Source organism: Nyctibius grandis, chromosome 5 (assembly GCF_013368605.1).
Source record: "Nyctibius grandis isolate bNycGra1 chromosome 5, bNycGra1.pri, whole genome shotgun sequence".
Lineage (NCBI taxonomy): Eukaryota > Metazoa > Chordata > Aves > Nyctibiiformes > Nyctibiidae > Nyctibius > Nyctibius grandis.
In genome coordinates this window covers 7,268,973-7,296,648 of record NC_090662.1, presented here as the reverse complement: position 1 = coordinate 7,296,648, position 27,676 = coordinate 7,268,973, and the positions used below count along the sequence as shown (strand labels likewise).

At 39.1% G+C, this 27,676-nt stretch overlaps 1 protein-coding gene across 1 annotated transcript in view; it reads left to right on the top strand.

Moving 5' to 3' along the window:
• Positions 1-27,676, top strand: part of USP6NL (USP6 N-terminal like) — a 132,045-nt gene that overhangs the window by 78,829 nt on the left and 25,540 nt on the right. Inside the window, exons 5-8 of the mRNA XM_068401001.1 lie at positions 6,588-6,627; positions 11,989-12,069; positions 23,187-23,294; positions 26,004-26,113. Of these exons, the coding sequence (XP_068257102.1) occupies positions 6,588-6,627; positions 11,989-12,069; positions 23,187-23,294; positions 26,004-26,113 (339 nt within the window). The remainder of the gene's footprint in view (positions 1-6,587; positions 6,628-11,988; positions 12,070-23,186; positions 23,295-26,003; positions 26,114-27,676) is intronic.

The window sequence follows — 27,676 nt, the reverse complement described above, 5'->3', positions numbered from 1 at the left end:
TTCCACTGACAGATTCCTTGGTCATAGAAATTTCAAAATGATACAAATGGCTGTTTTGTTGTTTTTGCTTTTCTTTTTTTTTTTTTTAAAAAAAATAATGCCTCCAAAATAATTATCCTGGGTAGTAGCAAGTGTGTTTTCCTCATGGATTTAAACACTTAACATTGCATCACAAATGAAAAACTGAATGCACAGCATCTCTTTCTTCATGATTAAGTCAATGAGACCATGAAGATAAATGTTCTGCAAGAAACTTTTCCCACATTGTATTTAATATGTGACACCACATATGGTTTCAAAATACTTTTCAGTTAAAATGTGCATGCAATGATGCAAGGTGATGCTAGTGCACTTAGTAGTATTTTGAGGAGAGCATGAGAAAATAATTGAGAAATAGTATGAGAAACTATTTTGCGTAGGGACTGCACCACAAGTTTTATGAGGATTTGGGTTTTTTAATAGTCATGTTCTAGTGAGTTCAGTCATATAGGAATATTAAATTTAATTTGCTTTTTTAAAAAAAAAAAAAAATAATGACTTGAACATATCACCATTATATTCCTGCAATATGTTTCAGGATAAAGGACCTCAAAGTTCTTCACATTGCACTGGCAAATTCTCTCTGGGGTAAGAAGGACTACAGCAAGGAGAGAGGGATTTTAAGCAAGTGGTGTGTTTTGAAATAGAAGTTATGAGAAATGAAAATACAGCTTACAAAGAAATTTTGAACATAACAGCTCTTTGGGCAAGTAAGCTTTGTGGTAAAGATTTTTAGTCTATCGTCGTCAATTTTGGCCACTTTTTTTTCCAATGAAAAATTGAGTGTCAGGGTTTATACAACTTGGAACTGTGAAGAATTGAATTGATCCTCTGGAATTTACAGTTCTGGGGTTACTAACATATCAAGACTGCTGATTATTGCTCTAAACATCTTCCATCCTCAACTGAAGCTGCAAATGATAGAAGAGCCTTTACATGTCTTAAATTTATTTAAGACAAACTAGAAGCAGGAAAATGCTGTGATTTGAGCCAGCAGGGAACATATTTGCAATTTAAATATAAATGCAGGAAAAGAATACATCTGATGAGTGACTAATATAAGGAAGTCTTTTCTTTGTGTTTATATTGAACAAATATATCAAAGTGGTGTTTAAAGAAGACTGATTTAAACAGCAGCAATGGGTAGGTGACTGTAAGCTTGTTAAGTCTGAGACTTTTCAATTTATTTAAACTACCACTGTTACTCGAGGCTAATTGCAACACATAGCTTAATGGTCAAAACAATAGATCTGCATGTTTAATGTTCTGAAGTGTCAGATATTTATGCATTTAAGATTAATATTTCTTTTAAGTTACCTTGAAAAATTCATGAAAACCTCTGTTAGCCATTGTGGTGGATTTAAAGATGTAAAATCCGTTCATCACTTATAATTAATAAAAAAAGCATTTTCTGTTAAGTCCTTGTTCTTCAAAATGAAATCCCATTTCTTTGAACTTACAGGCCTTATAATCCTCACCAGAAGGTGGTAATAGTCCAGACTGAAAGATAGGGAGAAGTCTTTGGGCTGGTGCTGCAAATCACTACCAGTGAGGACCACAGGTAAAGGTCCTGACTTCCAGTCAAACCTTAGAGTCTGATACTTCCTCCCAGTGAAATGTCTTTGAGGAGCCTTCTAGTAGGAAGCTCAGCATACCTTCATGTGGACCCTGCTCCTTATTGGAGTTAGGATTTGGTCCCAGCATTTTCCAGCTCCCAAACCTGTAGACAACATCTTCAGACCTTTCTCTTAATGCTGTAACACCAGAGCTGCTTGGCAGTGACAACCAGAGCTCTTGAGCCGCTGGCAGGTTGCAATGGGGGCTGCCCAGCCTGCTGGTGGGAGGCTGTAGTCTTTATGACTGGAGCAAAGGCACATACAAGATGTAATGATTCTTGATTCGTGTCTGAGGGTATTTACCTAGTTTGGATCTTTCTTTATTGTGGACAATAGTGTGTTAAGATTTTGTTTCTGCTAAGTGAGACCTTATTTACATGAGTTCAGTTAAAAGCTGTCTCTGTGGCTTCTCTTTTGGATATCAAGTATTGTATGATTCCAAGCTAATTATGTTAATCAGTCCTGTTCTTCTCTGTATCCCCTAAATGAGTATTACTTGAGCTATTAAAGGAAAGCAGTCGTCTTAGGGCAGGATGTGGCTATATTATGTTTATATTGTTTACTACTTCACATTATTACTTGGTGAAATACACACATAAAAGACATCGAAAAATATAAGTTTGAATAGGCTGGGGACAGTGGGAGAAGATTCAACATTAAAAGAAATAATGAAGGTGTAACAAAATTAGATTGGCTAGGCTGAGGAGGAAGGGGAAGATTCATAGAATCTTAGAATCACAGAATGGTTTGGATTGAAAGGGACCTTAAAGATCATCTAGTTCCAATCCCCCTGCCACAGGCAGGGACACCTTCCACTAGACCAGGTTGCTGAAAGCCCCATCCAACCTGGCCTTGAACACTGCCAGGGAGGGGACACCCACAGCCTCTCTGGGCAACCTGTGCCAGGGTTTCACCACCCTCACAGTAAAGAATTTCTTCCTAATATCTAATCTAAATCTACCCTCTTTCAGTACAATAAAATTACTTGGTCTCCTTCTATGACCAAGTGACTCGCTTAGTAGATGAGGGCAGGGCTGTGGATGTAGTCTATCTAGACTTCAGTAAGGCATTCGACACTGTCTCCCACAGCATCCTCCTGGACAAACTGGCTGCCCGGGGCTTGGATGGGTGGACTCTTCAACGGGTTAAAAACTGGCTGGATGGCCGAGCCCAGAGAGTGGGGCAAAGTCCAACTGGCGGCCGGTCACTAGCGGTGTTCCCCAGGGCTCAGTTCTGGGGCCGGTGCTGTTCAATATCTTTATAGATGATCTAGGCGTAGGGATTGAGTGCACCCTCAGCAAATTTGCAGATGACACCAAGCTGGGTGGGAGTGTCGATCTGCTGGAGGGTAGGAAGGCCCTACAGAGGGATCTGGACAGGTTAGATAGATGGGCCGAGACCAACGGCATGAGGTTCAACAAGAACAAGTGCTAGGTCTTACACTTCGGCCACAACAACCCCATGCAGCTCTACAGGCTGGGGGAAGAGTGTTAGAAAGCGGCCCAGTGGAAAGACACCTGGGGGTGCTGATCGACAGCCGGCTAAACATGAGCCAGCAGTGTGCCCAGGTGGCCAAGAAGGCCAATGGCACCCTGGCCTCTATTAGGAATAGTGTAGCCAGCCGGTCTAGGGAAGTGATCGTCCCTCTCTACTCGGCACTGGTGAGGCTGCACCTTGAATGCTGTGTCCAGTTCTGGGCCCCGCACTTCAAGAAAGATGTTGAGGTGTTGGAGCGAGTCCAGAGGAGGGCGACCAAGCTGGTGAAGGGTCTGGAGGGTCTGACCTACGAGGAATGGCTGAGGGAGCTGGGGTTGTTTAACCTGGAGAAGAGGAGGCTCCGAGGTGACCTTATTGCAGTCTACAACTACCTGAAGGGAGGTTGTAGTGAAGTGGGAGTTGACCTCTTCTCCTGGGCAACTAGCGATAGGACAAGAGGACACAGCCTCAAGCTTCGCAAGGGGAGGTTCAGGTTGGACATTAGGAAGAATTTCTTTACAGAAAGGGTTATTAGACATTGGAATGGGCTGGCCAGGGAGGTGGTGGAGTCACCATCTCTGGATGTGTTTAAGAAAAGACTGGACGTGGCACTTAGTGCCATGGTCTAGTTGACAGGGTGTGTCAGGGCAACGGTTGGACTCGATGATCCCAGAGGTCTCTTCCAACCTGATTGGTTCTGTGATTCTGTGATTAGACATTAATTGATTTTGTGTCTGATCCCACCTAATCCTTTGTAGGAAAAAAAAAAACCCTATAAGGTGCTTCTGCATAGAAAACACATGCACTAAATGGAAATGTGTTTATTTAAAGTATCTTTAGGGGGTTGAGAGATTTTGTTTGCCTACTATGCCTTTCCCTCAGTCCTTGCAGGATACATTGGGATGTTATGTATGTGAGTACCTGGGCGTAGTTAGTGCAATCTAGTTAATTGGGAGGAAGATCTCCGGGAACTCCTGCGTTCCAGTCCAGTGAGTTACTGAGCAGCCCGGGGGCATTTGCTCAGCTTCGTGCTCAGCTGCCAGCAGCATCTCAGGGAATAAAAATACGGGTCTGGCTTACTCTACTCCTGTGGAATTTCAGTGCTTAAAATGTAGGTATGTGGTATTAGTGCATAGCTCTGTAGCTAAAGAAATAACAAGGAGTGTCGTCATAAATTTGCTGCTGGATTAATTTACTGAGGGAGTACGGTGTCTGCTTCCCAGGGCAAGAGAGCCTTCTTTCACTGCTCAGTAGATGCAGCCGTGTCTTTCGTTTGTACATCAGTGGGAACTTGGAAAATCAGCAAACAACAATTCCTTAATAAATTGTTGCGATTCGTCCTTACTTTGTGAGAAAATGAGATTTGATTAATCTTGTGTGTGATTAGCTTCCATGCCAGTTTAGCAAACTTGAAGATAAGCTGTCAAGTGGTACTGGTGGAGCAGAGGAGTAGCTGCGTCCGACGAGAGTCCGCGGGGATGCGGAGCTGTCAAATTGGTGTCTTGCACACTGCTGGCGGCGCTGGGGGAAGGGGTCTTGTGTGCCCAGCCAGCTGCTTCTCTGGTCTCGTAGGGCCATGAAGCATGAGGTGGCTGTGCTCTTGTCTTGCTGTGTGAGATTGATGCTTCTGGTGGAGGTAGGGGAGGTTATTCAGAAATTTGGCATGGGGAGAGAAGGAGTTGCTAAAGAACTGAAAATTTTAAGTGACATTTGAAAGGCATAGCAGTCTTTGTACTTAAAACAAAACAACAAAAAACCTCAAGCAGGCTATAAAATTGAATTTTTTCTTCCCCTTTGCTTATTTTTTTCTTCCCCTTTGCTTATTTTTTTCTTCCCCTTTGCTTATTTTTTTTACTTCTGTTCAAACAAGCTTAATTTTGAGGTGATATTTGGCATACAAAGGGCTTGCTTTCAGTTTGGTAACCTAGTTATATGAAATGTGTGTGATACTATGATTTTCTAGCACTTACAACCTCAGACAGCACTAAATATAGGCTCTTTCTAGCCCGTTAGACACATGTTCATCAGGGTTTTTTGAGTTTTGATGTTATTCTTCAAGAAAACTTTTAGATACTTGGAAAGTGCTTCTAAATGAAGGGATTATGCTTTTTGCAACGCTGTTGAAAAGAAACACTCTTTTGGTTTTTAAATTAGTTTCTAGGCTGTGTACTGGAAACTGACTTGTGTGTGTGGTCTCCGAGGAGGTGTTGACTGGAGCAAGCTTTTCCATTAGATTAAGCAATTCACATGTATTTCTTTATTCAGATGTAACTTCTGAATCTGAAACTGCATCTTTTAAATGACATAAAAGAGATCAAATATAAGTCAAGGATTTTGCATCAGACTCTTCTTATATTAACTGCAGCAGCAACTACTTTCGTAGCCTTCCCCAGTGTTTTTTTCACCCTTGCACAGATTTGGTACAGGTCTAAAATACTGGGTTTTAATGGCCTTGCTATAGAAAGCTATAATGATGTGGATAGGAATTTTTTCATAACATCAAGACACAGTAGGAATTTTTATTTTTTAAAAGGATTTCACACAGTGTCTGCTTTTTAGTCCCTTTTAAACAGGGTTTTGTTGTGTTATTTATCTGATCTGTAGAGCAGAAAAAGGGAGCCTTGCTACTTACAGATGAGCTGCTCTGTTTTCAGAAGCTGCAGACGATGCAGGCAAAGGAAGGCAGGCTCGTTTGGCATCAAAGTGGTCCAGTTAATTTTGATAAAAAAACACAAGTTTCTTTGATAAGAAAAACAGAAGCTAGAGACCTCAGAATTACATTTTCAGAATTTCTATTATTTTAGTTTATCTGTTCAAAGGCTGCTTTTCAAGCTTTCAATTCATAACCTGCCTTTTTAGTTAGGCTAAGAAAAGTGAAAGAACTGCATTTTTTAATATTAATTAGATATCTAGTAATAAAACTGATGTTTGTTGTGTTTTTTTCTACCACCTCCTGCCTGTTACTCAGAGTGAGTTTTGTAGAGTTTTGAGAAAGTGGAAGTTAACTCTCCTAAGTCAAGCTTAGTTCCTTTCACAGGGCACAGTAGTAAAGGAGGAGAAAACCTTTTATAGGGGTATTTCAGGTAACAGTAGTATGGTCTAATAAGCAAAACAAATTCACTTAGGTTTCAGTTCAGTAGCACAGCGCAGGGTGCTTTTACTAAAGAAAAAATAAACTTTCTGTTAAGTCCTTGTCTTTTGAAGCTATGCAACTCTGATTTGGAAGGTTTAAGATTGAAATAATTCTAGTTCTGTACTTAAAATATTTTGAGTTTTACTGTGTTTAAAAAATAATACTCCAAGGGTTCCTGTGTGTCATTGTCTTAGTTTTCTAAAGTTCAAAATTCTTGTTCCCTCATTACTACGTATTGCTACTGTAAATGATTACTTGTAAGAGCTTATGCAGAAACCATTTTGTGCCAAGATTAACAATATGAACTTTGTCTTTTTTTTCAGTCCAGAGGAGCTTCCCGTCCATGATGCAGTGATAGAAAAGGTAAGTCCAGTGTCTTCCAGGTTTTTTACTAGGAAGTAAACATTCACAGATTTATGACTTTTTAAATATAAATCATGGTAAAATGAGGAGATGAAGCATTTTAGTGATTTGCATTCCCAAAGAAACATATTCTAAGTCCCATAAGAACTGTGGTCCTTGAGGCCTTGTCAACTCGCCCACAGATCCCTTGGGGCCCACGCGATCTTACATTTACTGGTTGCAATGAGACATGAGTTTTCCGCACCCATTATATGACCTAGTAAAAGAAACAGAGCCACTTAAGAGATCACACCCGGCTCTGCCCTGAAAGAGCGAGAGCTGTTGTCTCTGCGTCACGAGCTGTCATCAGCTGTGCTGGGTGGATGGATTGTCCAAGCGAGGTGGTGGCTTTGATGCTGAGGTGTACATTGCTGTCCCCTGAGGAGCATAGCGTGCTTTTCTAGTCTGTAAATGGTGACAAATGTCCTGGCTGCCACTGAGACTTGATGACCTCCCTTGTAATGTCGAGTTGACGAGCCGAGTGTATTTTGGACATGCAAGGCTGGAGGGTACTGGAGGGGAAGTTTGGGAACTGATCTTTGGGGAACATAGCCTTTGTTAACATCATAAGGAGCTGAATTTCTACTTGTCTGGACCTAGTTATTATTAGTATTTCCCCTTGGTCTGTCAGGCCCATTGTTATCTCCAAGACCTGATCAGATCCTTCTTGTTTGTCCATATTGATATTCTGTATCATCAGAAAACTCAAGATAAAATATTTAAAGCTGTGAGTTTAAAGTTAGCCCTCTTGGCTGTGCAAATCAGTAGAGTGCATGGAAAAGGGGTGGAATGACTTGTTCTAAGGCAGCTCAGCTCCCTGAGTGTTAAGAGCAGTAGTGCTTCTGAAAAGGGATTATTTTGAGCTTCAGTATAGGGCTAGTAAGAAATGCTTCATGTAAAAGAAGGGAACTTCAGAGTCCCTTTTGTTTTGCGTTGGTTCACGTGTGTTTCTGCATACGCAGCCTGAAATAGTTGCATTTTCCTGCCATGTTTCATTACATTTAATAACATAGTGAATGTATGTATAATTTTATTTCATCAGAAGGACACAGCAGGGTGGTGAATCTATGAGCATAAATATTAGACAGCTTGCAATTATTGTGGTATATGTGTTTTGAAGCTCTGATTCACTGTGGCTTTGTAGTTAGCCTTAAATTATTGGGGGAAAATAGTTTCTTGTTCTTTGTCCCATATTGTATTCATGCAGTCTCAAACAAAATGTCAGCATAGAAACTATTTATTGAATCAATGTTCATTGCAAATGAAGTGTCTTTTTATAATCACACAGTAACACTCCTGTGTGAGACTCCCGATGGTATCCTGACCTCTGCTGGTTTGTGCTTTATCTGTATGCTGGCAGCAGTGTTTGAATCCTTACAATTTTCAAGATACCGTTCACAGGATAGTTAATATGTCGTGTTAATGTAAGCTAAGACTAAAAGCTCTCTGTGCAGTATCTTTTAAAGTCACTTACTTGGCAGAACTGTTTATGCTTTCCTTTTGCCTTACTTGTGAATTTTAAGAAATATTCCTAAGTCATGTTTTCATTTCGTTTGCAACTTCTGTAAAGGGTTGTGTATCCTTGTGAACTTTGGATCTCTAGTCGTTGTATACATTCCAGTGTAAAGCTTAAGCTAGGTTTTCTGTGTGTGTATTTATATGTGTGTGTGTGTGTATTTACATGCATAATACTTTTAGAATAGGCATTGTTACTGTGAATGCAGACTGACTTTGATGCTTCATTAACTTGCTGGGCATTTGGTGACTTAAATGCATTGAATCATTGTCCTACATTATGAACTACTCAACCTTTAGATGAATCATCCAACACATCTGAGATAAGACTAGGGGAGGAAAGATCATCTAGAGAAGAAAAGTAGACAGAGAACTGACCTCAGGAAATCTGGAGTCTGTGTCTGACTCTGTTTTTGAAGCACTATGAAATATTTTGTAAGTCATTTTCAGTTTGTTTGGTTTTGTCTTTGGTTTACTGAATTATAAATTCTCCAGGGAACACTTCAGTGAGTTCTGGTTTTGTCTGAGGCTTCTGCTAAAGCATTGCTTTAAGCCTCAGCTCTAGCACACTTGCTTTCCAGGAAGGTGGAGTGCTGCACAAAAGATGGATGCTTGCCAACTTAACTTCATGCTTTTTTGCTTTCAGAAGTGTATTATTTACTGATACGAGAGTAAGAAACCTTCTCTCCTTCAGTTAGGGATTCTGTTATTCCCAATGGCAAAAATGCTTCAAAGTGTAAAATGTGCTCAAAGACAGATAAGTGGATTTTATTTTTTTGGGGGCGGGGGGTGTGTGTGTGTGACAACTACATGGAACTTGCCTGAAAGAGCAGCAGCAGCATCCCTGTACTCCGCAATGAGCTGTGTCAGATCTGTCCATGTTTTCAGTGTTGCACCTGTTAGACATGAAAGTGAACATAATTCAGACTGGGAACAAAATAGCTACAAGTTTTCAACAACACAGAAATAATTGCTATTTTGACTACAATAACATCACTTGAGAAATGGGATAAATTGGCACAGAAGAAATAAAAGCTTGAACAAACATACCATTGAAGTGAGCTTCTGGCTCAAAAGACCAAAATCTTGCAAGTAGATCAAACATAGAAACAAAAAGACTCTGGGAGCAGATAGGGTTTTATTTTTCTTACCAATTATCTGAACAACCTGTTGAGGGAAGAGAACTTTCCTGACTTGATAGCAATGTTATTCCTGCAATCTAAACTATGCCTAGAAACATCTGCTTTAAGAGATGTTAAAACACTTGTTTCTTAAAGGGGTTGTGAGTGTGGGGGAGAATCAGAAACAGTGTTGTGAAACCTGTGAAATCTGTGAAGCAGTATTTTTTCCCCTCAAACCTAACTCTTAAGAAAAGTGTTTTAAATAATTTTAGAAAATAATTAAAAAAAAAAAAAAGCAAGTGGTTGAGATATTACCAAATACAGTATGAAACCTGAACAAGAGTGTGGGCAGCTGATTGCAACATGAATAGTTAGATAAGTAGATATGATTCTATGATAAGTTAAGGTTGAAAGTAGAGACACTTCTTTCCCCATAACTTTCTTATACTTATGTCAGGCTTACGTCAGTTGGATGCAAATAAAAATAACTTTAAAAAAAGAAAACAAACTTATTTCCAGGACACTTCATGGACTGAATCATGGGTGGGGTGGACCTAAACAGTCATCAAGTCATACTTCTGCAAGTGCAAACCTTTGGGCTTCTGGATTAAATAAGTTCTTTGCCCATTTTGTTGCATTGATAACCAGGAGAGAACGCACAAATTCTGATGAGTAAAAGCTGAAAATAAAATTAGATTTTTATTGAGACAATAAGTAATAATTTTCTTTTATATTTTCCCCCAACATTTCAGATGCAGTTAATGAAAGTATTAATAAGTTTTCAGTATCCTGCAGAGCTTTGAAATTAAACTCTTACATTGTTACCAGATTGCATCACTAACCATATGAAGCAGAATATCCTTCCTGTATTTATTAAGCCGTGGATTTGAAGTTGGAGGTAGAGGGGCTGTCCTTTACAAGAAAACTAAGTCTTTGTTTATACTCATCTTTGAAGAGAAAGCAATAGCCACACACATACCTTTTTCTGCTTTAGCTTTTCCAGTGTTGAGCCTCAGCTCCAAAGCGTTACGGAAGAGTTGAAATAGTGTCATTAACAACTCTTAAAACAATACAGTTTACAGTTAACTTTGTAGTATAATCAGAGACACCTCACCTAATTTATAGCATGTAAAACTGGGCTGTAAAAATATGTACTAAAAATCTTCTTATCATTGGAGCCAACAAAATACAGATTTTTTGGCTGTGAGGAGCCAAAGTGCCTTGAAATTCCAGGGACTAAAATAGCTAATTCCAAGTGCTTGTTTGGTTCCCAGATTCAAGAAGTTGATAGCAACTGTAGCAAGGTTTTCATAGGCAGAATGGCAGTCTTTAAGGTAGTAGGGTTGTCCCATGCTTTTAAATCTGTATATAATATAAATAATGTGTGAAATTCACGTATTTATTATATTACATGTTATACTACTTAATATAATTATTTGTTTTGAGAAGATTCAAGAAAGATAAGGAATTACTGGAGAGAGTATAGCGAAGGGCTACAAAGATGATCAAAGGACGGGAGCATCTCTCTTATGAGGAGAGGCTGAGAGAGCTCGGACTGTTCAGCTTGGAGAAGAGAAGACTGAGGGGGGATCTTACCAACACTTACAAATACCTTAGGGGTGGGTGTCAAGAGGAGGGGACCAGACTCTTCTCAGTGGTGCCCAGTGACAGGACAAGGGGCAATGGGCACAAGCTGAAACATGGGAAGTTCCGTCTGAATATGAGGAGGAACTTCTTTCCTTTGAGGGTGCCAGAGCACTGGAACAGGCTGCCCAGGGAGGATGTGGAGTCTCCTTCTCTGGAGATATTCAAAACCCGTCTGGACGCGACCCTGTGCAACGTGCTCTGGGTGACCCTGCTTTGGCAGGGGATTGGACTAGATGATCTCCAGAGGTCCCTTCCAACCCTTAACCATTCTGTGATTCTGTAAATATGGGGTTTGTTTTGTTTTGAATTCTCATTTTATCACCTAGTTACTGAAATATTCTTGTCAGTAATATAATTTAAGCAAGTAGATCTTAACATCAAGGATTTCTTCTGCAGGTAAGATATAGGGCCATTTAGGTAAAAATTTACCAAGCCAAGGATGAGAATTATAGCAAGGCTTTCTAGCTTTTAATGTCCGGAATCAGAGCTTATTCCCACTTCTGCTACTGCACTGTCACTCTTGCATGCACTTGTTTTTGTTCATGTACTTTGTGCCTTTTCAACTTTATGCCTTTTAAGAACGGATGGTTTGTGTGATCACTGGAAAACAGTAGCCAATTATGTTCAAGGCAAGTCTGGGTAAAGAAGATCATCATTTCAGAGTCAACTAACTTTTAAGAACCTTGCAGCAGGAATTATTTACCTGAAAATTTACTGAGTATAAAAATAAATGGAAGTTTTTTGTACTTGCCAAAAATGTGTAGAGAAGAAACTTCTATAAATCTTGTACTTAAACTCCCTTACAAAACACAATTCTTTGCGTAGTGCTCAAAATAAGGGTTTCTGCTCGGTTTTTGGTTGGCTGTTTTTTTTGGATGTTTTAAGTGAACTGATGTTGCTCTTTGTTGCTGTTCTTAGATGACTGGATAAAAAGTTGATGATGCTGCTTTCAACTTTTTCTCAATATTTCTGGAAAAACAGAAATAATTTTAAATGTATTTGTTTTGAAAAAGATGTAAAAATTCTCATTTCTTTTCAGCAAAAGCACCTTGAAATTGAAAGAACTACAAAATGGCTTAAGATGCTGAAAAGCTGGGAAAAATACAAGAATAGTGAAAAGGTAAAGTTATGCATGCTTTTTTCGTTAGCTATCACTATATAATGAACGTATAACCTTAAATTACTTAGTCTCTGAGATCTAAAAAAAACCCAGAACTACACTGAAAGAAAAAGGCTTTTTATTCTTCCAAAATACAATAAAACACAATAACCCAATAATAATAATAACCCAACAAAACTGGTGGACAAATGCAAGGAATTTCTAAGGGCAATATTGCGTAGGCTCTCTAACATATTCATAGTAATAATTGTGTGCTGTACAGCTTTGCACTTGCACTGTGGGATTGGAACTAGGATCACACAGCATGCTGTGTTCATGTCTGAGAATAATCTGTGGAGTGGGTGAAGCATCAGACCTGCTTGGCTTGTCTTGTCTTGCAGAGAGTTAGAAGTTGTGTTTGATTTAGGCTTTGAGAATGTGAAGGAAGAAAAAACAGAAAAATCTTTATAAACTTGAAAAGAGGGGTTGCCTTTAAAATGGGTATAGCTGAATTCTTCAGGAATCATAAATCCCCTTTCAAGGGTTATGAATTTTAACTTTACTTTTTTTTATTCCTTTGTATGCCAGATATTGTACTAATTAATATTTAGATTTAAAGTTACTTTTGAGTTACTGGTGGTATCTTGTTAAGATCTATGAGGATTTTTATTATTAATCTTCTGTGGTTTCCAATTTTTTTCCTTTTTTTTTTTTTTTTTTTTTTTTTTTTTCCAGCCCAGGTTTACTGAAGGGCCTAGGATAGCTTACAGTCATGAATCAGTGAAAACTGCCTTGAATTACTCTCCAAGGAGACTGATTAGTCATAACATGGGACATATAGTTTGATGCTTAAATTATCACACTTGCCAGCACAGACATCTTAGGGTATCCCAAGATACCTGGATGCTTTGTTAAAAGGAGAGTTGCACTAAGTTAGAAGGTAAAAAGTATAGGAAGCCATTCAGTGCCCCGTCCCCCTTGGGATAAGTCTGTTTTTTCTGAGAATAATACGCAACGCATCATTCCTAATCTTCAAGAGAAGTGAGTTTTTTTGATGGTATGAATGGGATCTACTTTTGAATAGAATATTTTATACCTTGATGGGCTTTTTGTGTTTTGGAATCAATATGGAAGAACTGAAGTCTGCTGGCAGCTACTTAACAATGCCCAGCAGTGCTACAACATTTCTTGACTTTAAAAAAAAAAAAAGGTAAAATTATTTTCTGCGTGAAGCTGCAGGTGAATTTTAAGGAACTGAATTGCCCATTAATAATCTTAACATTGCTTTTGGGATTTTCAGTTAAAGAATAATTTTTATCCTATGCAGACAACAAATAATGGTCTGTGAGTGATGACAGAAAGCGGGTTATGTTAGGCATGCCATTAAGTGCTAAGTGCTTGTACTTGCTTTAAAAGCTAGGTAGGGATTTTCATGTGAATAGTTTATTTGCTAGAATTGTAGTCTTGGTCATCTTAAAATTATGGAAGAATTTCAGCTGGGAAAAAACTTGCTGGAGAGGCTATATTCCCAACACTGTGTTCTGGGGAGGTTTTTGTAACTGTTATTGTGGCCATTTGGTAGACAATGAACAGAATATAGGGTTCCCAAATTCAAATTCCCTCTTCTCCTCAACAGGGCTTAAAACTTGCATTTTCTTTTGGGATTCTGTTGGTATTTTCTGATGCTGCTGATCCACCTGTATTTTGCTGAGGGCTAGAGGACAACTGTTACACATCCCAGGTTACTGCCTGGATGACTGGCCTGCAGTGTTACCTTACTCCCTTACTAGCCTTTTGTTGTAGTAAATTATTCTGTGCAAAGTGGAAAACTTTAAAGGGTGAGATTGAGACCAGAATACCTGTTAGCCTGATAGGCAGGGAACTGAGATCGTACAATTCAAATAGAGGGAGAAATTTACTCAGCATGTCCCCTACTCATTGTGTCTGCTTACTATCTTTGGTTTTGAGACTAGTAGCTAGGTCTTGCACATTGCTCTTCTTAAAAATACCAAAGCCAGTGGCTGACGTTTTTCAGGGTATAACAAAGAAGACAGCAAATTCCTTTTCTTAAAATATGAAGTGAATGCATGAAAAAGTAATAATTTGTTTCCCAAGTTTTTCTTACAATCCTACTTTCTGTCCTGTCATCTTGTCTGGAAGGAGAAGCTAGAGATCCTAACACTTGTGGCTTTGTTTCTTTACTGAGGCGATTGGGTGATTTGAAGATCAAGTATGTTCCCAAGTCAAAGGGTTGATCAAAAAGATGGTATAACAGCTACTTTCTTTGCAAAGAGAATGTTAAACATGACCTTTCAGGTAACACAATAGCTACATGTTGTCTAAGCAGCAGCAGTCTTCCTCTTCAGCCGTCGGTGACGTCAGTCCATGACACACTGACTTAACTGAATAATCCTCTATTCACCAAGCATGCAGAAGGTATAGCAGATCAGCTGAGCAGAAAGAGTTTCAGTTCATGTAGCAAATTATAGGCTGAACTATAAATAGTGCCAGGAATAATTCAGTCTGTTCATAAAGAGGATGAACTTTGCCTGAGGCTAGGAAAAATTTTATGTGATTGTTGAACTCTGGTGGAGCATGAGACTTTTAAAGACAAGGGTGTCTTCCTTATTCTTTCTCGCATCTTATGTGGTAAGTGAACCAGAACATACAGAATACAGAATCAGTCTCCTCCTCTTCGCAAGCATGCAGTGGAAAGTCAGACATTATTTGTCACTGCTCTTTATGGAAAGCCTGGTGATGTTCTCAGGGTTGTACAAAACTCACAAATAAAGACAGTTTTTATCTGAAAGTGTGTTGGAAGAATGCACCAGCTTTCCATGCTCGCCTTCTTGAAGCACAGAAGGAATAGTTGCAAGAACAATTCCTGGCTCTTGCTTTCTGTCTTCACTTGATTGGATAAAGTGGTTATCACTAGAGGAACAAATTACTAAAGAAAATGAACAGCCTGTATCTTAAAAGACTCGCTTTGCCTGACATTCCCATGGTTCCTGTGCAGTCTGACTCCTCCTGAAGTCAGCGTTGTTTAAAAACAGCACTGAAGGGAACATTGCAGCAACAACAGTAATAGAGGATTATAATTATGGATTAAAATTGTAGCAATGGCTTGGTTTTGGAAAATGGCATACTTGAGAGATGCTTGTGTTCTTAAAAAGAGAGGGAGGAAGAGTCAGAGAAGGTGATGGTCCCAGGGATAGAGCAGGTGTGTACAAAGTTACAGGACTTTAGACAGCCCATTTGTAATGAGCCTTCATAATATGCAGCTGAGAGAGTTTTGCCTTGAAGAAATCTGTTCATACTATACACGTACTGTAAATGAATCCATATATTTGATTACATTATCCAAAACTATCACACGCTTAATTGCAAAATACAGTTTTCATTTAATACTCTTGCAGAGCTTGCCTATAGGCTGCCTTCTTATTTTTTTTCCATCATAACTTCACAAGGAAAATTAATGAGAAAACATTAACACACTGATGTGTGCGTGCATGTGTGTGCATGAGATGCTTCAATTTACATCTTCCCCTGATCTTTATTGCAGAAGAATATCTCGAGAGGGAAATCATAGAATCATAGAATCACAGAATGGTTTGGGTTGGAAGGGACCTTAAAGACCATCTAGTTCCAACCCCCATGCCACAGGCAGGGACACCTTCCACTAGACCAGGTTGCTCAAAGCCTCATCCAACCTGGCCTTTGAACACTGCCAGGGAGGGGGCAGCCACAACTTCTCTGGGCAACCTGTGCCAGTGTCTCACTACCCTCACAGGAAAGAATTTCTTCCTAATATCTAATCTAAATCTACCCTCTTTCAGTTTAAAACCATTCCCCCTCGTCCTGTCACTGCATATCCTTGTAAGAAGCCCTTCTCCAGCTTTCCTGTAGGCCCCTTCAGGTACTGGAAGGCTGCTATGAGGTCTCCCTGGAGCCTTCTCTTCTCCAGGCTGAACAGCCCCAACTCTCTCAGCCTGTCTCCATAGGAGAGGTACTCCAGCCCTCTGATCATCTTCATGGCCTCCTCTGGACTCGCTCCAACAGCTCCATGTCCTTCTTATGTTGGGGCCCCCAGAGCTGGATGCAACACTGCAGGTGGGGTCTCATGAGAGCAGAGTAGAGGGGGAAAAGCACCTCCCTTGACCTGCTGGCCACACTGCTTTTGATGCAGCCCAGGATACAGTTGGCCTTCTGGGCTGCAAGTGCACATTGCCGGCTCATGTTGAGCTTCCCATCAACCATCACTGCCAAGTCCTTCTCCTCAGGGATGCTCTCAGTCCATTCTCTGCCCAGCCTGTATTTGTGCTTGGGATTGCCCCAATCCATGTGCAGGACCTTGCACTTGGCCTTGTTGAATTTCACGCAGTTTGCACAGGCCCACCTCTGGGAACTTCACACTGTTGTCCCATTAGAACTTCTGTGCTCCAACCTAATTAAAAATAAAAGCAGGGGGTGGGAGGGGAATAGAGGGCAGCAGTTTTTGTGACCATGAGGAACTGGAAAGAGATGGAAGAGTTGTTGCATTGAGACCAGAAATGTGCCAGTGTCTACCACATTTGAGTAATGATTTAGAGGTAATGAAGGATGACATAATAAAATGAATCCATGTGCAACTCCATAACCGTGTGTAAACCTCTTTGATTCCTATATGATTATTTAGGCATCTTTTCAGTGGCGTCGTCATGATTCTTACAGACAGCAGTCTCTGAAGTGCGTAACTGCCCTTGTGTCTTTGTGTGATTGATATTTATCAGAACAAAGCTTTCATCTCCCCATCAGTCATTTCTTATGCAGGAAGTGTCATAGAGCAGCAAAGTTTGTGTTTCAGTGTGGTCTTTCTCTAGCTTGTGCTTTCATTTCCTATTTGTATTCTCCTGCTTAATAATCCTGTGTTCAATCAACCACCACAGACAGTAATTCTTTCCTGGTTTAGTATGATCATAACTTTCAGGAAAGATTAAATAAACCTGTTATATGTTATATTCCCATTTGAGTATTTCCACCAAAGTATTTCTGTCTTTCACTGTCTACCTTCATCTGTCTGTGATTGAAGTTGCCTAAATTGAGAGGGAAAGGAAGAAGAGAAACAATCAGGGTAGCTGGCAATTTCCAGCTGTTCTGGCATTCACACAGAGTATAATAATCAAGTCCCCACTTAGTTTGGAGTCTGAACACAGAGCCTTAATGAAGAACCTTCTTCGCATTCCTGAGGTTTTTTGAATGAGATTGAGCAACTCTTCTATGTGCACTTTTTCTTACTTTTATGCAACCCACAGAAGTTGAAGAACCCCTAAAGGCAGCAGCCTTTATAAATATACTTTCTTTTCATTATAAATATACTTTCTTGTGAGCCTTCAGATTTTAATTCTTATGCTTCTCATCACTGATTCTTTTTGAGGTGGCAGAGTCCCTCTGCTGCTTCTGCAGCCCTTCCTGACATAACTGAGAAAGTTTTATTTTCAAGAAAACCAGTTTTCTATCTTGCAGCAGCGAGAATGCCAGTTCCCACTCTTCAGACTAGTGCTGTGTGATAGTGGCCTCGTTTCTTGTCCTGGGACTAGTTGGGTTTATGAGCTTATGAGATTGGGGAAGGGGAAAGAAGGGGAGGTTGTATGTTTTCCAGAATTTTTTGCATGTAGGCCACATTGAATGTTGGATGTTATGGACCTCATTATTTGAGATGATTGCTAATTTGGAATATTCCAAATTTGAGAGGTGTTTTTATTCTTACCTTGTCAGCCTTTTCATTCATTCTGTATATTCTCTTGTTTCACAACGGGAAGGTCCGATTTCTTTTTGCGTGAGAAGCTTCTTTTGTATTCCCAGGTGGTAGAGCCTCATCTAGTGTGCTCTTGTCCTACCTACTTCAAAATCAACAGTATTAGTAATAATTGCAACAGTTTATGACAACCTATCCTTGGCTGAATATCAGCTTAGATGTGATACCGAATTTGAACCTTTATTTTTATTTAAGTTGCTTTTATTTAAGCAGGTAATTATATCTACCGAGGATGACTTTCTTTTTTCTATGTTCTGTGCTGATGGAAACATCCCAGATTCCAGAATACTATTCTTTGAATGATGCATGTTTTCATACAACGATTATCTGAACTCTGAGTTTATACACTTGTATTTTGTGTTGAGCTATTATCTTAAGAAAGCCTTAATTTTGAAGAATTTGTTGAAGATTGACTCATTATTTCATCTCCCCAGAAGCAGAAGAAAAAGTAAAATAACTTACTGAATTTTCTACTTTTTATTTTAATTATTAATTCAGAGAGAACAGACAAGTAGATTAGGGTTCTGCAAGTATATAGACCCAACCCAGTGTTTCTCAACATGTTTTCAACCTTACAGTACATATGGAAATAAAAGACAGCAGAGGGCAGTAGTATTGTACTTATGGTAAAAATGTTCAATTAGCTAATAATCAGTTTGCTCATTTATATGTTCTTGAACTGTTTGGTGACTGAATGATTATCAGAAATGAGTTTTGCTGTGGAGTATGTGTGGGTCATTCCTATGTTCTGTGCTGATGGAAACATCCCAGATTCCAGAATACTATTCTTTGAATGATGCATGTTTTCATACAACGATTATCTGAACTCTGAGTTTATACACTTGTATTTTGTGTTGAGCTATTATCTTAAGAAAGCCTTAATTTTGAAGAATTTGTTGAAGATTGACTCATTATTTCATCTCCCCAGAAGCAGAAGAAAAAGTAAAATAACTTACTGAATTTTCTACTTTTTATTTTAATTATTAATTCAGAGAGAACAGACAAGTAGATTAGGGTTCTGCAAGTATATAGACCCAACCCAGTGTTTCTCAACATGTTTTCAACCTTACAGTACATATGGAAATAAAAGACAGCAGAGGGCAGTAGTATTGTACTTATGGTAAAAATGTTCAATTAGCTAATAATCAGTTTGCTCATTTATATGTTCTTGAACTGTTTGGTGACTGAATGATTATCAGAAATGAGTTTTGCTGTGGAGTATGTGTGGGTCATTCCTCCACCCCTGACTCCCCAAGATGCAGTGCAGCTGTGTCATTTTCCCAAAACTGCAGAATCGCACAGGATTGTTGAGCTTCAAAGGGACCTCTGAAAGTTGTCTGGTCCAACGTCTTTGCTCAAGCAGGGCCACCTGCAGCCAGCATCCCAGGACTGCGTCCAGACGGCTTTTGAGTATCTCTAAGGATGGAGACTCCACAACCTCCCTGGGTAACCTGTGCTAGTTCTCAGTCACCCTCACAGTGAAAAAAGGTGCTTCCTGATGTTCAGAGGGAACCTCTTGTGTTTCAGTTTGTGCCCATTGCCTCTGGTCCTGTCACTGGGCACCACTGAATAGAGCCTGGCTCTGTCCTCTTTGCATCCTCCCTTCAGTATTTGTATACATTGATAAGATCCCCCTGAGCCCTCTCTTCTCCAGGCTGAACAGTCCCAGCTCTCTCAGCCTTTCCTCATAGGACAGATGCTCCAGACCTTTAATCATCTTTGTGGCCCTTTGTTCGTTTCTCTCCGGTATGTCCATGTCTCTGTTCTACTGAGAACCCCAGAACTGGACACAGTACAGCAGGTGTGACCTCACCACTGATGAGTAGAGGGGACGGATCACCTCCCTCGACCTGCTGGCAATAGTTTGTCTAATGCAGCCCAGGATACCATTAGTCTTCTTTGCAGCAAGGGCACATTGCTGGCTGATATTCAACTTGGTGTCCACCAGGACCTCCAGGTCCTTTTCTGCCAAGCTGCTTTCCAGCAGTAAACAAGTATTCGTGCTTGTTATCGCTTGTGTAATGGAGCCTGTGCCATGAAAGTTCTGTTCTTGAGTTACATTTCTCTCTTATATACCGGGCAGACAGTGAAAATCCGTAGTCTTCTGTTGAGTCTGTAGGCAGGATCTTGTAACAACTTGGAATGACTGAGAGCTTGTTTCTCTGCCTAAATAAAAGAATAGTTGGAACAGCACAGTCAGCTGGATACAGATCTAAAATGGTTTGCAAGAAGCTCTGAATGTTATTTAGGTTTATTCTGTCAGGCAGTGCAATAATTCTGATCTTAGCTACTGAAAATGTTTTCTTTCCTTCTCCTTATTTTCCACATAACTGTAGCGGGATGATGAAGCTGCTGGTCTCTCTGTCCTTTCTGCTCTTTTAAAAGTTATTTTTGCCAACTTTTTCAAACTTTTCTTTTAAAAGCACTTCCACAATTCTGTATCATAGTTTTTACTTACTACTTCAAGGGCTCTTCTAATGTTTGGCTGTTTCAGTCTGGGAAGTTCAGAAGATGGGAAAACTGTAAATGCCTCCAAGTCCTATGAAACTGGTTGTTCTTCTCCTCCAGCTTTATGTCCTAAAAAAACCCCAAACAACCGCACACTTAGGATGTTTTGAATTCATTTCAATTCTGTTTCGATAAGAAACTATTATTACGAAGGCTTATTTCTGGCCTTTGATGTCCACCTGACCTTCTCCCAGAAATACTAATTTAGAGCAAAAGTTGTCTTGAGAATTTCTTTTTCAGCCAGTTCTCTTCATTAATAACCCTATGGTTGTTGCAGACATTTGAAAATGAATTACAAAATGATAATTAACTGGCAAAAATGTTTGTTATCAAGGTACACTGTTGCTGTACCATGGCTCTAAGGAACACAGCGACATGTCAGTGGGGGCGTGTAATGCTGCTTATTTTTTTTTCTTTCAAGTTCCCAGAAAAGATTTTGCAAATTTGGTTCATTCTGGTTTCCAGTAGACAGGCTAATCTCTTCACAGGATGACTCCACTGCAATTGGTGTTTCTTGGCTTTCAAAAGAATTATCCTTTCTCTCACAAGCAGTTATCCTTGTGTCTGGGTTGACAGACGCTGATATTCTCTGCGTGAGCTGAAGTCTGGAAGCACATCTGTAGAAGGGTGCTTTGTAGCACTGTACCTTGTTCTTTATCCTTACTGAAGAAACGGTACTGGTATAACTGTGCTCACGCTAGAATTGTTGCTACTTAAGCAATCTTAATATTAAAGAAGCAAAATTTTCATTAAAAAGCACAACATTTTCTTTGCGGACAGCCTCCAGGATTGCGGTTGCATCTTATACAAGTTTAAAATTTTCCTTTGAAAAGGGGACAGGAAAAAAAAAAGGTCATAACCTTTCAAAGTTTTGTTTCTCTCAGAAAGCCATTGAAGTAACTTGTGTAAGACTCACGCATTCTAGAATTCAGACACAAATCCTTGCCAGCATTAAAGACACCTTCAAAGATCTGATATATCCCCAACAGCAAGAGGTTTGCAAATATACTGCAACGAGGGGTTCATTAATCTTCCAAAACTGGAGACATGAAATACATGAGAAAGAAAAAAGGATCCTGTCCTTGAGGAGGACATTCTTGTAAAATATTTCTTAGGTTATAAACATAAGGTCCCTTCCAACCTAAACCATTCTATGATTCTATAAATGTTTTACGGAAGTGGTAGCTTTGTCAATTGAATTTCTTAAGTTCTAATTGTCATTGTAGGTTAATGCAAAGAATACTTAGTTGTTTAAAGAGGGGTTGTGTGTGTTTTCTTCTCTTTTAAATCTAGTTGTCTGATTAGGAAGAAATTCTTGACTGTGAGGGTGGTGAGACACTGGCACAGGTTGCCCAGAGAAGTTGTGGCTGCCCCCTCCCTGGCAGTGTTCAAGGCCAGGTTGGATGGGGCTTTGAGCAACCTGGTCTAGTGGAAGGTGTCTCTGCCTGTGGCAGGGGGATTGGAACTAGATGATCTTTAAGGTCCCTTTCAACCCAAACCATTCCGTGATTCTCTGTGCCATCATTAAAATAATGGTAAAAACAGAACTTCAGAAAGGTTAGTTTTCTTTGTTAGAGTTCTCTGGTTTTCCTTTTCTTAGACACATCTCCAGAAGGATGACAACTTTTGTGCGTGTGTGTGTGTTTTTAGAATTACTAGGATTCAATTCTAAGGCTTTGCTTACCTTGAGTAAGCTGTGCTTACCCTGGCTGCATAAAGCCAAGACTTTAGATGACTAGTCCATCTTTCTCTGTTTAGAGGTTCTTTGTGCTCCTAAATGCTGTAGCACGAAGAGATGCGAATCAGAAGAGAACAGAGGAAGATAGTTGTCAGTGCTCCTGATTTTTTCAAATAAGCCCACTAAGAACCAAACCACTGAATGAGCGCAAGAGCAGTGACAGGTCAGAAGCAAGACTGATAGTTTATGTAACTACTCTATAGTTACTCCCAGGTCCTGAGTTATCTCCTTCTGACCCACTTCTAATACAAGCTTTATGTGTCAGAACAGAATGTGTCAGGAATGGGGAATTCAATTTTCTATTTCACAGCTAAGAATTGCATGCAGTGTTGGTAGGTTGTTCTGTATTCTTAGAAACCATAGCTAGAATATCTTTTATATGTTATTTTTGTGCAAATGTTTTAATATGCATTTAGAAAACTGATTATTGGTTTAGAAATATGATCTGAAATCTGGTAGCTTTAGAAATGGGACATCCTGGGTATTTTTTGGTGATCTCACATGTTTGGTATGCATAGGTACATTTCAGCACACTGTTGCAGTTTTACAAGAATTCAAAAATTAGTTATGCTTTTTCTTTTTTTACTAGTAATCTTTAAAGCTTTGTGATATTGCTGATTGCCTTTCACCATTCCCATTTATAGTTTGTTAATTATAGTGAGTTATTTGTGGCTTGCCCTGAAATATTGTGTTGCTAAGAATCTGATTTTTTTGATCTAAATTACCAAATTTGGAGTAGTCTTTCCAATATTTGTAGAATAAGTGCTTCCCAGCAGAGACGATACGATTTTGATAGGCCTTCCTACATGCTAAAGTCCTGGCTTGTAAGCATCACCTGCACAAAGTGATGCTTTGGCCTGTGTGTCCATTTTGTTCCCTGTGTCTCTGTGGATTCCATCAAGAGAGGTCCCAGATGGTGTCAGTGGACCCTTTCAGTCCCTCAAAAGACACTGGAACACTTTGTCCCCAGCAGGTTGTCCCTTTGGTAGGACAATTGATACAATTGTCTTTTTCTTGTTAGCATGTTGTGTGTCATTGTTCCTTTTGTTCAAAACATCATACATTGTACTGCATTTATATTCTCTTTTCTTTTTACAGTTTCATAGGAGAATTTATAAAGGAATCCCACTGCAGTTCAGGGGACAAGTCTGGTCTTTACTACTGGACATCCCTAAAATGAAAGAAGAAATGAAAGACTTTTATAATGTGAGTTTGTAGCATTTCAACTTAATATTAATTAAAAAATTTCAGATACTAAGATTACAGGCTTTATTAAGCTTTTGTTGTAATGCAATGTTTAAAAAAAAAAAAGAATTAGAAATTGCGTTGAACTCTACTGCTTGTTTTAGCTCGGTAAAAGGCTATGTATTGAAAAGCACTCTTCCAGCCTGTTTTTTGGTTCTGTAATTCATGTAATTAATTTGATCTTCTTTCCATTTCTTTTCCCATCCTCAAATCCTTCCAAAAGCCTTTCTAAAAGCAAAGCAAAACAAAACAAAACAAACCCCCTGTCCCAGTAAGAAGACAGAAAATACAGCTCTTTGAGAAATGTCTGTTTGGAAGCACCTTGTTAGCTGAGTATCAGTAAGAGGAATTCTGGTGTTCTGGAGGGGATGGAGGTTGGTGCCTTAACCTTGTAAAAGCCAGAACAAGCTGGCTATCTTTCTGCCATCTCATCTCCAAGTGAAGCTTAGATATCCCTTACAAAGCACTGTCTGGTTACTTGATTGTATTCTCGGAGGTGCACCTGATGACAGAATGTTAACCCCACAAAATTCTACAGGCGTAAATCGACCGCTTGAGTATATCTTCTGCTTAGAATATAAAGAAAATACCTATGTCTTGCTCCCTGCCCCCAGCCCCTATCCTCACCCTAAGCAGCAGTTAAAGCAACCTCTGAGTTACTGTGGTTACGTTCCTCTAAATTTTTCCCTACTAACTCTACTTTTTCTGTGGGTGTGAATAGAGCTGATGGCCATCAGAGCTAAACTTCAGACCCAAGAGTGGAGAGTAAGGTGCATGTGCAGGCTAGTAAGTTAGGCAGAAGGGGAATTGAATCCTTTAAAATTCTGTCTTTTCCTCTCTCTCTCTGCTAAAGGATTACAGGGAGAGTTTAGCTAAGGGAAAGGCAATTTAGTATTGTAGAGTGTTTGAATTTTTCCCTGCAGGAATTTAAATGTTCGCTGCCTTTTAAAGAAATAACGTCAAGAGTTTCAAGGAAATGGTTTGATTTTGGCATTTTCTAATAGCAGTTTTTCAGAGCCAAGACTTTGGGTCTGAGTAGACAAGGAATCTTGTAAGGTCATGAAAGAAGATCGATGTTGACATTGATGTTATCTAAAGTTTGGTCTCTGTGATCTTCCCCTTAAATTATTTATGGCTCTTTAGTCTGACAGGCTGCTCTTTCTGACTATTATATTTTATTTAACTTCATAAGTAATACTAGTGGCAGATCCAAAAGGGATAAAACAGAGTTCATGCTGAATAATGCAGTACTGCTTTCCATTTTTCCCATTTCCTGAAGTGATATTAACACTCCTCATTACAAGTATCACTTACAAATTGCACACCTTAAAAATTAGAAGGAAAATATGCACTTTTGCCGTAGGCCAAACAGCTTCCTTCAGTTCTCTGTGCAGGGCAATTACCAGTTCTTAATCTTCTGTTCTTTCCATTTCTCAAACTGTAGGCGCCCTTTCTTTTCACTCATGCTAGAGGGTCCCATAATGGCAAGGACTCAGGGTGCTTCTTTTCCTGTATTCCAACAAATCATAGGCTCTGGGTCTTCATGCCACCTTAAAAATACAAATTTTCTCTTCCCTTCTTTTCTGTTTGTCTGGGGGACAAATCATTCTGGATGTTAGTACTTTAAATTATACTGAAAGGTGCATGAAGCAGAGATTATGGTTAGTGTTGTGCTGGGTAATGACTGCTACCGGTTGGTTCAATGACTTACAGGTGATTCCCAATGTGCCTGAAGCTTCTGGTTGTATTCAACAGACTGAATGGATGTTACTATTCCCTGTTTGATCTCTTTGTTTTTCTTATTTTTGTCTTTAAACCTATTTGTTTTCTTGCAACCAGAACCTGTAGAGTTCTGCCTCTTGACTGTCTGTGGTCTTCTTTAATAATGCTTACTCAGATGTAATGTTTTAAAAATACCATGTTGAATCCAGATAGAAATGTCTTGTAAACTCAACCTTTAGGGACAGAAGTGAGAATGAGTGAATGAATGTCAAGAGGAAATTATTGTAAGCGTGAAAAATGAGGTGGCAATCTAACCTGTGCAGGCTTCCTAAGTATTCTATTGCAAAATTGGATTTAATTATAAAATGTTAAAGCAAGTGCTAAAGTAGAGGTATTCCACAACTAAATTAGATTAGAACAGAAAGACAGAGGAAGTGAGTAGAAAAATGTCTGTTATCTATCCTTAGATAATAACTGGCAGCTATGTAGCTATTATTTATGCTTAGAGAAAAAGACAGGAAAAGTGTGAAAACCACACTAAATCATTTGCTAAAAGTCCAATCTGGAGCACTTGTATCTTAGTTTCTTGTTCCTGAGTAGTAAAATTAACTTTGTCTGCCTCCAGTGATGTGCCTACCTGAGGAATGGCAATTGGAAATTTGAAATGCTGAAACAGCCTTGAATATGGGTAGTGAATAGCGTGTCACAAAAATGTGTGTGTTGAGATTTGTCTTTTTACGTCTATACTGTGTGAATGTATCTGACTCTAGAATTCATATATGTATATGTGTATTTTGGAAGTTAAATTGTTATCTTCTGAGTTGCTATTCTATATTAAATGTTTTAAATCACGAGATGATGGCAAATATAGGTATAGGTGTACAGACAGGCAGGTTTCAGCTATTTTAGAGTTCACAATTTTAAACTTAATTTCTGTTCTTTTCCTAGAAATTGAAGTATCAAGCACGAGGGTCTTCGCCAGATATTAGACAAATTGATCTTGATGTAAATCGAACATATAGAGATCATATCATGTTTCGAGACAGATACGGTATTAAGTAAGTAAATTAAAAGGTTTTGTTTGTCTTAAAACTGGCTTCTGATCTGCCTCAAGCCTTTTTGACCTGCACAAGAATATTGAATGTAAGCTCCAACCTTTCAAAGCAGGATTGTCTATGTGCAATGATGTAATTCCTGTTACTACTGCAAAACCAGACCGTCACCTCCAAGCAACTAGGTTTCCCTCACTATGAGGTGGTCAGTAGCATTTCAAAGAAAACTATTTCTAAATTGTTCTCATCTTGTTTCATATTTAATAAAAAGAGTCTCAGAAATTGTAAATACAAAAGCATGGGAATTCCAAGCTAATAAATTAATTAAGTTTTATTATGCAGTGATTTTATTTAACTGTATTTTCAAAAACAAAATAACTTTTTGCACTTCTAGTAACTGTTATCTTCCCAGAGATTTTAGCCTTCCTTTGGATTTTATGTTCCTCTTCTAGTATCTAATTCAGAACCAAATAAACCAGTATTTTATATGTGAGCATTTAATTATTTACAAATGTAGGCCTTAATACTTTTGGATTTCTTAAAAATGTTGGTTTTTTTTTTACTGTCATTGGATGAGGAATATTAGGCAGCTGTCATCTTTAAAAATGCTTAGTAGTGAAATAAGTGGCAGCACAAACATCAGTATTGTTGCTAGCTTGCAGCATCAGCACCATTTTTTCCCTCCTGTTACTGTATTAGTTCAGTTTTTAATCTCCTTTTCAAGGCAGATTCTATGGTTGTCTGCTATTTTCAAAAAGCAATATTCAGAGCTGCGGACTTTAATGTGATAATAAACATTTTCTTATATTATTATTCTAGGTATTTTGTGGACAAATTCTAAATATGGGGAGTTTCTCTGATGGCTGCAACACAGGACGGAGTACAAAGCAGAAATTCCCAAGCTGGGAGCTATTCTGTGCAGCCGCTGTAGTTGAGCTACATTTGTGCCGTGCTGTCTGTGCTTGAGCTGACGTGCCTTGCCTCTTGGCAGCACTGACACGGTGCCATGCAAAAATGGCTGTGTTGCTTCCGGGCCTCAGTTAGTTTTTATGCACACATTGTAGGTGTTGGCAGAAGCTTGCTACCCCATCAGTCTGGGGTTAACACAAGCAGAGCCAGCTCCAGTCCCTGTAGCTGTGTTGTAAGCATGCCCTCAGAGTCCACAGGAAAGCCTTTGGCTGCATAAAGCAATTTCACACTTGGAATAGAGCTTGGAATTACTGTACATATATTATGCATTTCCAGTGATGCCTCGATGAAAAATTCAGAAATCATTTCACATAGCAATGAAATAAAGTCCCCTGGGTAAATCAATGGCTTGTTTGACTTTTAAGTAGACTGTATGGCTTTGAAGGTTCATTCTTTTACAGGTCTTTAGTGGTATCATCTAGTGTAAATAGCACTAAAATTACCATTATTTTATGTATCTTACTGTGAATGAGATTGAGCTGTTCTGTTCAGTTTTGTATGGTCAACTGAAGATATAGAAGGTTCCTGTGTACATTTGGGATCTTTTAGTTTGTCCTTGTAAAATAAGACTCCAGCTTAATACCTAGTACTTTAGGCTAC